The sequence below is a fragment of the Octopus bimaculoides genome, chromosome 4, assembly GCF_001194135.2.
Source record: "Octopus bimaculoides isolate UCB-OBI-ISO-001 chromosome 4, ASM119413v2, whole genome shotgun sequence".
NCBI lineage: Eukaryota > Metazoa > Mollusca > Cephalopoda > Octopoda > Octopodidae > Octopus > Octopus bimaculoides.
This window is the reverse complement of record NC_068984.1, coordinates 97,931,422-97,944,794: the sequence shown is the minus strand read 5'-3', so window position 1 is coordinate 97,944,794 and position 13,373 is coordinate 97,931,422. Positions and strand designations below refer to the sequence as shown.

Sequence of the window (13,373 nt, the reverse complement as noted above, 5' to 3'; positions counted from 1 at the left end):
GTAGTTTGTAATATACAAACATGTGAAATGACCTTAAGTATTACACTTATAACCATTAATTTGCTTGTTCATGGCTGACCTGGGGCTAAACAACAACTATAACGGAGTGAAAGGAAGTAGAGGATATTTCATTAAAAATATTTCATTGTGCATCATTTTTCACATTTCTATAGCTAGTCTCATTCTTTCTCTTTCTATTCTATCATAGATCCTGGACAATAGCAGATGTTGAGGCTCTAGATACAGAATTTCACCAAAGTTTGTTGTGGATTCAGGATACAGATATTACTGAACATGATTTAGTGATGACATTCTCAGTAAATGAAGAAGTTTTCGGTCAGGTAATATGTCTGTTAATCTCTTGGTGCAAATCAATCTTACACATACAGTAACCTCTATACACTCACTACAAATGGTAAAGATATTCATCTTCATATTTTTTACATTAAGCCTTATAACTGGACCAATATATCAAGCCAGTTGTCTTTAACAGAAAAAGGCAGTCTCTTCAAGGACATTTTTATAAAATACATATTCTGTTGAAATTCAGCTCTTTCCTGCAGAGTGGTACCTTGGGTAGGCATCTTCTACTATAGCCTCAGGCTGACCAGAGCCTTGTGGGTGGATTTGGTTTATAGAAACTGAAGCTCATCATGTGTGTGTGTGTGTGTGTGTGTATATATATATATATATATATATATATATGAGCATATGTGGGGATAAGCAAATTAGACAGATCAATATATAAAGTATATTAAATACATGAAATACAAAATACATATACATATATACATATTTTGTATTTCATGTATTTAATATACTTTATATATTGATCTGTCTAATTTGCTTTTATACCCACTCAAGTTTGAATCTTTGAGCACTACTAAGTGTACTTTATACAGCAAATATCTGATCTCATCTATAAACTATATATACACAGTAATCCCTCGCCATATCGGGGATTTTTCTGTCTGATATATGTAAATTTATATCGCAGACTCCCCAGTATATCCGAGTTTCTATGGCAGATAGGTCTTTATATTTTTTTAGATTTTAATTACTTCTGTGGGAGGTTTTGGAACGTAACACCTGCTATAGTCAAGGGATTACTGTATGTATATGTGTGTCTATGTTTGTCCCCCCATCACCATTTGACAACTGGTTTTGGTGTGTTGACATCCCTGTAACTTAGTGATTCATTAAAAGAGACCAATAGAATAAGTACTAGGCTTAAGAAATAAATCTTGGGGTCAATTTGTTCAACTAAAACCCTTCACTTCAGGGCGGTGCTCCAGCATGACTGCAGTCAAATGTCTGAAACTAGTAGTAGAATAATATATACATTAGCCTTTATTACACAGTCATTAAAACATCCTCATTGGAAAACCTGTCATATTGGTTTGACATCGAAGTACAATAAAAGTAATAAACTGCATCTTTTGAGGAGCTGTACAGGAGACACTTTTTTAAACGTTGCTCATCATTGTCATGAATAGTATAAAACATTGAATTCTTTTAAGTAACAACAGTTCCCATCAAGTTTGCCTTCACCTGATTGATAGTGGCACTGAAATTCTGGGTAGAAGATTGAAGTATTTTTGATTTGACATAGCTAATTTTGACCTATAGAATATGGACACATAGATTTCTGTGACAATACCTTGTCACTGGATCTAGATCCCTTGATGGTGCTTCACTGTCCATCATCTTTGATATTCTAAGTTGACATGCCATTTTTTTCTTATTTACTTTTGTGAATCATATTTTTCAGTGAATTCAAACTTTTATTGTAATATTCTCAAAAGTAATTGAAGTTAATGAGTACTAAAAGTATACAAAACTTTAAAACCAGATTGTTATATAATTTGGAAAAGAATTTTTCTTTTTTCTTTTTCTTTTTCTTTTTCTTTTTTTTGTTTTTTTAATGATATTTCTGCTATATGATACTTTCTAAAATAACCCTTCTTCATCAAACTCATTTCTTCCAGGTTACTGAAAGAGAGTTAAAACCAAATGGAAAAAACATACCAGTGACAGAGAAAACTAAAAAAGAATACATAGAAAAAATGGTGAACTGGCGCTTAGAACGGGGAGTAACAGAGCAAACGGAATGTCTAATTAAGGGTTTCTATGAGGTACGTTGTCTAGCAAGTGATTAGTGGTGTTTTACATTTGATTAACTAATTGTTAGTACCAGTAATATATATCTATGCATGTGTGTCTGTGTATAGATAGATACAGGTTCAAACATGGTTGCATAGTTAAGAAGTTTGCTTCCTTACCACATGGTTTTGAGGGTGCATAGCAGCTTGGGCAAGTATCTGCTATTATAGCCCTGAGCTATCAAAGCATTGTGAAGGTATTTGGGTAACAAATTTTTTTTAAAAAAGCCTATCGTGTTTTATATATATATAAAAGTGAAATTTTGTCTCTCCGTCTGGGACCCCTGTATCTCAGTCCACATTTGCTCTACATAGACATATCATACCTTTTTGGGATCAGGATGATCCCAGGATTGACACTCTGGCCTTCATTTGCTTCTTGAACATCCAGCATTGAGATCTGATGTAAGAACATTAGGGCTGCTATTTCTAACAGGTAAGGCAACCGTGCGAGGTTTCAAACGGTTTACAAGAGTTACCTCCCTTTGCTATAATAATAATAAACGCGATATTCTGTGTCGGAAAACTGACCAAAACTTTGTGACAGTCTGAGATGATAGGATACCAATAGATGTTTTATTATTGCTCTTTTCAGTTTTGGGCGAAAGGCCTAATTATCCCTCCACAGGGGCTAGCCTAAAAGTCTGCACGGAATGTGACTTTTAAGCTAGTAAATATATATGTGTGTGTATGTTTGTGTTTCCTTGTCTTAATATCACATGATGGTTTTAAATGACTGTCGCTATCATATAAGCAGTGTCATTCATTTCTATTATTCTATGAAAATATGTTTGGACATGGGTAAATATTACCTTGCCTGAAAACAGGTGAGCGTTGGCAACACCAAAGGCATCTGACTGTTGAAAATTTTCCATAATAAACTCTGACTTATGCAAGTATGAAAAAGTGGACTTTAAAACAATGATGGTGATGTTTGGTCTCTGTGCTCATAAGGTTTGGATGGGTCATCATGGTCTAAATTAGTCCTTATTTGGAGTTACAGACCTTCTGATATGTCAGACTTGTCTGTTGCGTTTTTAGCAATTGTGTGTTCATATCTATCTATATATAAATACATACATACACACACACACACATATATATATATATATTTACAAGTTATTACAATTAAACCTTGGGAGAGGCATTATGCCGGTAATAAAGACACGCACTGGTTCAGTCCTTTATTCATTTATATAGTTTTTTGTTAAATTATTTCATTGCACTCTTGCAATCTCTTCAGTAACTTGTCTCTCCACTTCCATTTATTTTGAATGTATGATTTGGCATTGTTTTGAAACTGTTCGGTATGAGCATGTGAGTGTGTGCAAGCTCGTATGTGTGCACGCTCATATGTGCGTGCACACATACGAGCTTGTACACACTCACATGCTCATACCGAAGGAAGAAAGAAGTTCAAAGTCTCTATCTGATCTGATAGAAACGAAATTGTTACAAACACACATATGGACGCACATACTTACATATAAGCACGAACACATAAGTGCGTGCACACACTCACATGCTCATACCAAACAGTTTCAAAACAACGCCAAATCATACATTCAAAATAAATGGAAGTGGAGAGACAAGTTACTGAAGAGATTGCAAGAGTGCAATGAAATAATTTATCAAAAAACTATATAAATTGATAAAGGACTGAACCAGTGCGTGTGTTTATTACCGGCATAATGCCTCTCCCAAGGTTTAATTGTATTTCTTTCAACACATGTATCCACATCAAGAATCTTGCACACGAAATACACATACGAAATACAAGTTATTAACTATTTAAAAAAATTATTTAGAAAATAGTCACAAACCTTTGAGAAAGAAGTTTTCACATTGTGTGTAAATGCTTTTGTTGTTCAACCTCTTAAACATACATGTTCTGGGCCAATGCATATAGAGGAAGTTGCTTTTAGTTATGGTGTTGACTATTTCAAGTTTACTTTTGGATGAATTCTTATAAAGTATTCTTCTTTTGCCATTTGTTGATCGTTTTTGTCTTTTATTTTATAAAAAGGGAATATTTTGAATATTCTATTTGCATAAATGTCTAGATTTTTACTACATGGAACATTTCTAAGAGAAGAATCATTAATTTGCTGCTTGTGCATGTTCACATGTCTAGTTAGGTTTTGTAATTCATGTTTGCATTCATCTTCAATTAAGTGTCATTCTTGAATATGTTGGTTGTTCCTTGCTCAATTATTTCACATGCCCCACTACAAGAGTCTCCACAGTTTGTTACTGCATTATTTCTTTCTTCAGCATGAATCTCACCTTTAACTGAAATTTCTTGAAATTTGGTGGTTGTCTTTGGCTGTTAATGATTTGTGATTTTTAAAATATTATTTGTTGGAGATTTGATGATCGATATAGAATTGTTTGGTCAAATGTAGATTGTGGTTCATAGGATTATGAGTGACTACAAATAGAATATTTGTATTTGTCTATTTGTTTCCACCCCAGTGTGAGATTGGGATTTATTTTGCTATGGTTATGGCAAGATTTTAAAAACTTTTTGGAGTATTTCTGTTTTTGAAGGAACATGCCCACGGGCATATGGCATAGTGGTTAAGAGCGCAGGCTACTAACTCCAAGTTTCTGAGTTCGATTCCAGGCAGTGACTTGAATAATAATAATAATAATGATAATGATATCGGAAAATACTTTAGGAATGAGAACCCAGGTTTGAAATTTCTGGAGGGTATATCAGCTGAAACATTGTGTTAACAACAAACAAGATGAAGACAAATATCCATCAAATGTAAATAATGTACATAATTTCTCATCTCTTAAATATAGAACTGAACATATTTTGTTCTACCAGTCACTTCTCTTCTCTATTTGCTTCTGTAACTATTGAGCATATTGTATTGCCATAACGAAGGGCATGTTGCTTTATCTAAAATCTAATTATTGGTGTGTCCTTGCTGTAGAAATGGGTTTTAACTGTCTCATTTTCTTTAATTCTTAAAATGTCCAGAAAAGGGTGAGGGAGTTCAGTTTCATCAATTTTCATAATGAACGAGATCGATTCGTGAATATTATTTATTAATTTAAGGGATCTTGCAAGGTCATCCTTTATTCTGTTCCAAAATATGAAGCAATCATCCAAGAATTTTTTCCTGTTCCCTATTAAATAGGATTGAAAATGTTGATCAAAAGTAATTCTAGACAGGGTAGAGACAGTATAGACTTGTTTCTTCCAGGTATCTCATTACTAGTGTTGCAAACATGGCTTTTATTCCCATTGCCATACCTTGAGTTTTTTTAAGTAATGTTGGTTGTCAGAAGTAGTAGTTGTTTTCTAGTACAATAAACTCTTGATAATCTCTCCTGAATTCTTTGTGGGGGTTTGCCTCTCCAGAATTCTATTTTTTTTTAATAGATAATAACTTTAAAAAAATCTTTCTTTGAATATCAGGTCATCCCATAAGTTCTATCCAATTTTACCTTTTTTAAAATTAAATGAAATTTAATAGTATTTTAGAATGCCTAATAGAATTTAAAATTATTTTTATACATTTGTGTACATTTAAGCTAATTAAATATTATTTTACAGAATAATAGAATTAAAATTTCTTTGATTAAAACCCTTTCTAACATGGAAGTATCCAAAGGGCATTTGAGGCACATAATGCTTTATGAATACATAAAAGGAAACTCTGCAGCTGAAGCGACTCGAAACATACACTCACTTTATGGGAAAGAATGCTTGAATGAAAGAACTTGCAGAAGATGGTTTGCAAAATTCAGAAGTGGAGATTTCAGTCTTGAAGATGAAGATCGAACAGGACGTCCAGTTGAGTTTGATGATAGTCTCCTTGAGGCATTACTTGAAGAAAATCCTGCATTATCAATTGAAGAATTGGCAGTAAAGCTTAGTTTAAACCATACAACAGTTCATCATCATCTTCAACAACTTGGAAAGGTTTCTAAACTTGGAGAATAGGTGCTTCATGAATTGTCCAAAAGCAACCGCAAATCCCGAGTTGACATCTGCTCTTCTCTCCATTCTAACGAACTCATTTCACCCTTTTTGGATAGACTTGTGATGAAAAATGGATCTTCTATCGAAATGTTAAACGTCGTAAACTGGCTTGGTAAAAGGGAAAAAGCTCAACCACAACCGAGAAGGGGACTTCATGGGAAAAAGGTTCTTCTCTCTATCTGGTGGGATTGCAAAGGAGTAATTCACTTTGAATTGTTCCCACCTAATGAAACAATCAATGCTCAAGTCTACTGTCAGCAATTAGAATGTTTGAACCAAACTTTGAAGAAAAAAAAGACACGCTTTAGTGAATCGTAAAGGAGTGATGTTTGATCAAGACAACGCGCAACCCCACACTGCAAAGATCACATCACAGATTGAAGAGCTTGGTTGGAAAAAAAATCCTCATCCACCTTATTCTCCTGACCTTGCTCCTTCAGACTACCATTTGTTTCGTAGTTTGCAGAATCATTTGGGGGACATAACTTTCGCAAGCCAGGAGGAGGTCGAAACTGACATTTCAGAGTTCTTCGCTTTAAAACCAAAAGAGTTTTACATTGATGGGATTAAAAAGCTTGTAAATAGATGGAAGGAAGTCTTAGATAATCAGGGAAAGTACATTGATGATTAAATTTTCATTAAATATAACATTTGATCACTTGTTTTCTTTATTCAAAATTCAGACAGAACTTATGGGATGACTTGATAGTTATTTTTACAAAACTTTTAAATTCAAGGCTAAGTTCCCTCTTGAATTCAGTTATGCTATGTCCTTTATGTTCTGAGTTTAAAGTTTAGCTTGGCTTCATTTTGCTTTTCATCCTACCAATACTTGTGTGTGTGATCATATAATCATATACAGTAATCACTTGCATATCGCAGTTCACCTATCACAACCTCATTACATTGTGGATTCTTCTGGCTAATATATGTAAATTTATATTGTGGACTCCTCAGTATATCATGGATTTCTGTGGCCAATAGGTATTTATATTGTTTTAGATTGTAATTACTTCTGTGGTAAAATAAGCATTTTCATGCCTAAAAATTATTAAATTAAGACATACAGTACAGTACTGTATAACACATTAATCAAAATATATTAAAAGAAAATATGTAGTGTACCATAGGCGAAAGCTGGTGTTGTTTTGTATTTATAATAAAGTAAATATATGCAAATAATAAAAAAATATATATGCAGTATTGTTTCTACTTCACGGATTTTCAACTATCATGGCAGGATTTTGAAACCCAACACCCGTGATAGTTGAGGGATTACTGTATTTGTAAACTAGGAGTGGAACCTGTTTATTAGTTAGACCTGGGCAAGCAGTTATGTGCCTTCTCCATAAGTGATATGTCTATACATATGTAGTACTGTATTGATATGCAGTGTCTCTCAAATAAAGATGTCTTGTTAGCTAATGTATGCTGTAAAATAAGAAACTAGAGGACTAAATACTTTGTGGGATTTAATTATATTGTTGTACATTCTGAATTAAAAGTAATCTCTCACTCAGGAGTCAGCTTTGCCTTTCATCAGTCCTGGATTGATGAAATGGGTATCAATATTTGCCTTATCAATATCTCATAGAAACTGATTTTAATACACTACAAACATGAATTTTTGTTATTTGCTAATTGTTTGTGTGGGTGTGTGCTGGATAAATAACAGTTATGTGCTAATGTGGATTCTGTCCACGGTCCTCATACACTTCAAGCCTCTTTCACTTTGCGTCACTGTTAAAATATTATTTCCTAAAAGGCTGTTTATTTCTTCTGTACAGGTGATTGACCATCGTTTAGTTTCTGCTTTTGATGCCCGGGAACTGGAACTTGTAATTGCTGGAACAGTAGAAATTGATATTAATGACTGGAGGAAAAACACTGAATATCGTTCAGGTAGGAGTTGACACTTGTTAATATTTGTTAATGTTTTGTTGTTGTCATTGTTATTTGATGTGTTCCATTCCACCAGTTATGTAGCTGAAATACAGTGTACAGTGATATCACCAAATTTGCTAAAAATAACGAACATCTTATCCACATTAGTATGATAAAATGAATGAGAAAAAATGTATCTGCATATATGGGCAGTGCTCTAGTATAACTACGGGAAGAAGGCTGAAATAAGATAGAGCATGTATGTAATATAGCTGCTGAGTGATGAGAGTGGTGGTGGGGGTATCAATCCACTACAGTGTAGGCCGTTGTTTGTTATAATATTTGTTGCTATGGCCACAATGATAGAAGGAAACAGAGTGGGGTTAAAGGTTATAAGCGGTTGAGAGGCAGTGGGGAATATCACCAAAGAGTGCGTAAGAGGTGAGACAATGTGAGAACAGTTTGAGCAGTCAACACTATCTGGTGACAAGCAGTAAGAACAGCTGATATAGTGTGTATCTCCAGTCAAAATAATGAAAACAATGTCATTCGGTTTGTCTGTCACTTGTTTAGTAATGTGTATGTGTGTGTAAAATGCAGGGATAGAGAGAGAAAACGAGGGATTTAGGGAAGAAATAAACACACACATGCAAGAACCTGAATGATGCAAACGAATGAAAATTTTGGAATTATGACAGTGGAAATTCACTGGTTTGAATGAGTGTGTGTGTGAATACATATGCATACATACATACATACATACATATATATATATATATATATATATATATTCACCTACACACACACACACACACATACTCTCTCTTTCATTCAAAGCTGAAGATTCTCTCTCTTACTACTTCACATTTCTCATGTGTTTTTATCATTCAGGTTCCTATATGTGAGCATGTGTGTATTTCTCTTTCCCTCCCATTATCCTTTTTGTTGTCTATCTCCATCTCTGCATTTTCTTACAAATTTCTACAGAACCCCATTCCACCCACCACTCTTCAAGTCTTCTTATTTTGGGGGCACTTTCCTACCAACAGTTTGTGTAAAAGTCTACCAGGCGGCATTCCCTTTGCAACTTGGGAAAGAAAGATTTGAATGATGTGAGATATTCAGGTCTGAAGATGTGCAGTATTTGATTAACACAGATCATAATGTACAAACTAAATCAAATGTCCAAAATTAGAAATAATTTTTAACCCTTAAAAAGGGTTGATGTTCAGGGAAAATCTATCAGGCAAAAATTAGGGCAAATTTTTGTGTTAGAAGATACTATTAAATGGGATGTATTTAAAAACAAGTATTACCATATTTCATAAAACGTTCTAGGGAATTACAAAGTGTAAAAGCAATAACTTATTTGATAATAATAATAATAGGTATATACAATTTTTTTCTTTACAAATAAACAGATATTTATTGATGCAATATAAAATATCTTGTCAAAGATTCAGATGGAAGTTGGAAGCATGAAAAATGGTGGTGGATTTATAGTGCTAGTAATCTTCAGAAAATATATGACATGAAGAATATTAAAAACATTATTCCTTTTTGACTCAAGTTTAAGATCCTCACTAAGTTTCCTGTAGTCCATTAGAGATAAGAATGGCAAAACCCTTATCAAAAAAGCTCCAAATAATTAAGTATTTTAGTGATGTGTTAAAGTACTCATCAAGTATTAACAGGTCCTTTTTAGATCTCTTACAGCAAATTCTTATAAAACACATTCTTCATAATCCACCTACTTTGAAAAATTCTTATAAAACACATTCTTCATAATCCACCTACTTTGAAGTAAGAGTTGCTTTCTACAAAGTTAAAAATGAAAAGGCTCCAACAGAAGTGCTTAGATAAGTGAGAAATGGAATACTGGAGCTTAGTTGATAAATAAGGAACAGGTGGTAAAGATGTATACAGGAATTCTTGAGGGCTTTCCTTCCTCCATGTTGTATGGAAAATATTGATCAAAAATAAATGGATACATTCATCTTCAAGTCTCAGTCAGGTTTTCATGCTGGTCAGGAACCAATGATCTGATATTTTCAGCTCCTGAACTAAAAGAAAAATGCATTGAGCTGCCTCACTGCGCCATTGACTTCACTAATACTTTTGATTCAGTGACTCATTATGCACTATTGCCAATACTCGGAAAAGCTCATTGTCCTAATAAATTTATGATTATTATCATGTCCATTCATGATGGGATCAAATGTGGCAAATGCTGTGACTCATTTTTCAGTTAGTGTTATTGTAAAAAAAAGTGATATAATTTCTCCTCCTCTGTTTGCTATATATTTCACAAAAGTTGTTTTGCAATCACTTTCAAAGACTGCCATGAGGGAATTTGTATACTTCACCATATGATAGGTAAGGTATTGAACTCCAAACTTGATTCTAATCACATACATAAGCAACATCTTGTATGCTGATGATTGTGATACCATCACACACAATGAGAAACATCTTCTCAATATAATTGCCTCCCTTGTCCATCTCTCTCTATCTACCTTTCTTTTTCAGCTAACGTTTTAAATGCATAATAAATATTCCTTTCCCACCTCATCGCACATCGTTAACACTTCTCTCTCCCTCTTTTTCTCTCATTCTTCACCTCTACCTGCAGCTGACCACATGACTATTTGGCCTAAGTGTATTAATATTGATCACTTTTCTCTACTTTTTCGTCCCTCTCTCTCTCACTCTCACTCCACCTAACTAATGTATAATAGGCAAATAAACAAGCAGATTATTATATAGATTATTGTAATAAACCATATTGTTAAATATAGTTCTCTATAGATGCATTTCATTTTCTAGGTTACCATGACCAACATCTTGTTATTCAGTGGTTTTGGGCAGCAATTGAAAAATTTGATAATGAAAGAAGGTTACGCCTTTTACAGGTAAGTATTTATCATTGTTGTTATTTAATTCCATTTTTCAGCAAAAATTTTTAAAAATCACTTATTCTCATGATACAGGTCCAAATAGATCTGTAATCATATGTCACTTGTTTACTCCAGGTTAGCCCTAATCCAGCAGACTTATTAATAAAGTCATGACTATCTTCCCGAGGGTATCTAAGACTATCAAATATATCCTTTTCTGTATGGTGATATGATATGATTTGACTGAGATTTGGTAACTAGTTCTTGCACTTTGGGTGCCTATGAAGTGACTTTCTCATCGGTAATACTCCAGAAAAACAGACTTCCATATATCTCTTCTGAAGTTATTTTTTTTTTACCTTTTTAGAATTACATCAGTCCATCGATTCATTGGAACCAATTTACAGTGTGATATTTGATGCTATGATATATAACAATGAGGTTCAGATGTTCAACACTTGGTCACATGGTCAGTAGCTGGAAACCTTGGAACAAATATATGTGTTATGCCTTTTGGATAGGCCTCATTCTGTTTGCCTGACAAACTGATTCTGCTCACCTTTCACAGTTGAGTAAACAATAACAGAAAGCAGTATCCAGCTACAAAGCAATTTTCTCCAAAATTCCAAACTTCTGCTGCCATGATAAGATGCACCCAGAACACTCTGCAAAGTGATTAGCATTTAGAAGGGCATCTAGTCATAGAAACCATACTAGAAATGGAATGTATGAGTCCCTCGACTTGTCTAGGATGTCATTAACTCCAAATAAGAAATGACTCAGATCAGACAGTGATGACCTCAACTGTTGCTGGTATGGATAGCAGACATATGATGGTGTAATGGTAGTGGGGTGGATTAGTTGCAGTGGCCTACCTTGTCTTTTTTTTTTTTTTTTTTTTTTTTTTTTTTTTTTGTTATTAGGATGTGAAGCAGTAGAACGATACCTCCTGCATTAACATAACTTTACACCATTACTGTTTTCTTCTTTTCTTTCAAGTTTGTAACTGGAACCTCCAGCATTCCATATGAAGGGTTTGCTGCCCTACGTGGAAGTAATGGACCACGGAAGTTTTGTATTGAAAAGTGGGGACGTATTACCAGCCTTCCAAGGTATGTGCTACATTATTGTACACTATCTTTATTACCACTTAGCTTTTCCTTATAATTGTTATTATCGATATCTATTCATTATTAAGAAATATCTATTAAATACAAGATATCTACTTAACATCAATCAAATATTAAATATCTACTCAAAGTTAGTTGCCTGATATTAGAGTAGTTGGTAATGCTTGATGCTTTTGTGAAAAGTTGGAGTGAACTACTCACCATATGGTCATATAAGTGCTAACCTTGCCACTGCATCCATTCTGTTGTGTTCCTGAACAAGGCATCCTAACATTATGTTCCATTTAGTATGGCTAATAAAACCATGCTCCATTCCTACTTCCTACAGATTGCAAGATGAACATTTATTCAGCTGTTGGAATAAGTATTCTGCAACTGAATATTCTCAGTATGTAAGCAACAAGAAAGATTTTAGTTTTATTGGTTACTGTTGAAGAAACAGTGATGAAGTAATACACCAGTTGTTGCTATGGAAGCCTAATTATAGCAAAAGGTGTAAAGAACATCACTTTATGTACATTGGACAACTGATACAAATCACTGGGATAAAATTGAAAAATATGTCTACTTCTATGGATAATTGATCATGCCTGCTGGAATTCACTTTTTGGGAACATCTAAGCTTCTTGACAATGACACTTATTGTGTTTTACAAATTAATGATTATTGATCAAAGATGAAAACTGAAAATAATATATTAGAACTGTAGAAATATGAGAGAAAATTAATAAGCAAGTTGTTTGAGGAAGTTTTGCTATCGAAAGTTTCTGTTGTTGTAAATTATTTGGTGGTTTCATTCACAGAGTTAATGTCTTCTATTTTGATCACTTTTTTTCAGAGCACACACTTGCTTTAACCGCTTAGACCTGCCTCCATACACTTGTCAAGAAATGTTGTTTGAGAAATTAGTGACTGCAGTGGAGGAAACAAGTACCTATGGCATGGAGTAAAGCAACTTATCTTGAGTCATTTGATGATGACGTTTGATAATGATGATGACGGTGAGGAGGAAGAGGAGGAGTCTGATTGCAGTAGCAATACCTAGTTATCTGTTTAAGGCAGCAGCAATACAGCAGCTCTATGTATCAACACCAGTTGTCCATATGTCTTGCTATAACAGTGAAACTATCTGCAATTGCCTGCTAGCCATGTCTCTGGCCAAATGCCACTGCTATTTTGCAGGAATTCTCTCACACAACACATGTACATCATACACTCACTCACCTGCACATAAAAACACACACACACACACACACTATACATTATATATATATATATATATATATATATATATATATAT

The 13,373-nt window shown here is 33.9% G+C and overlaps 1 protein-coding gene across 1 annotated transcript in view; it reads left to right on the top strand.

The window, feature by feature from the left end:
• LOC106872160 (E3 ubiquitin-protein ligase HECW2) overlaps positions 1-13,367 on the top strand; it is a 224,671-nt gene extending 211,304 nt beyond the window's left edge. Inside the window, exons 25-30 of the mRNA XM_052967651.1 lie at positions 209-341; positions 1,989-2,135; positions 7,950-8,064; positions 10,873-10,958; positions 11,943-12,055; positions 12,912-13,367. Of these exons, the coding sequence (XP_052823611.1) occupies positions 209-341; positions 1,989-2,135; positions 7,950-8,064; positions 10,873-10,958; positions 11,943-12,055; positions 12,912-13,023 (706 nt within the window). The 3' untranslated portion in view covers positions 13,024-13,367. The remainder of the gene's footprint in view (positions 1-208; positions 342-1,988; positions 2,136-7,949; positions 8,065-10,872; positions 10,959-11,942; positions 12,056-12,911) is intronic.
• The last annotated feature ends 6 nt before the right edge of the window (positions 13,368-13,373 follow it).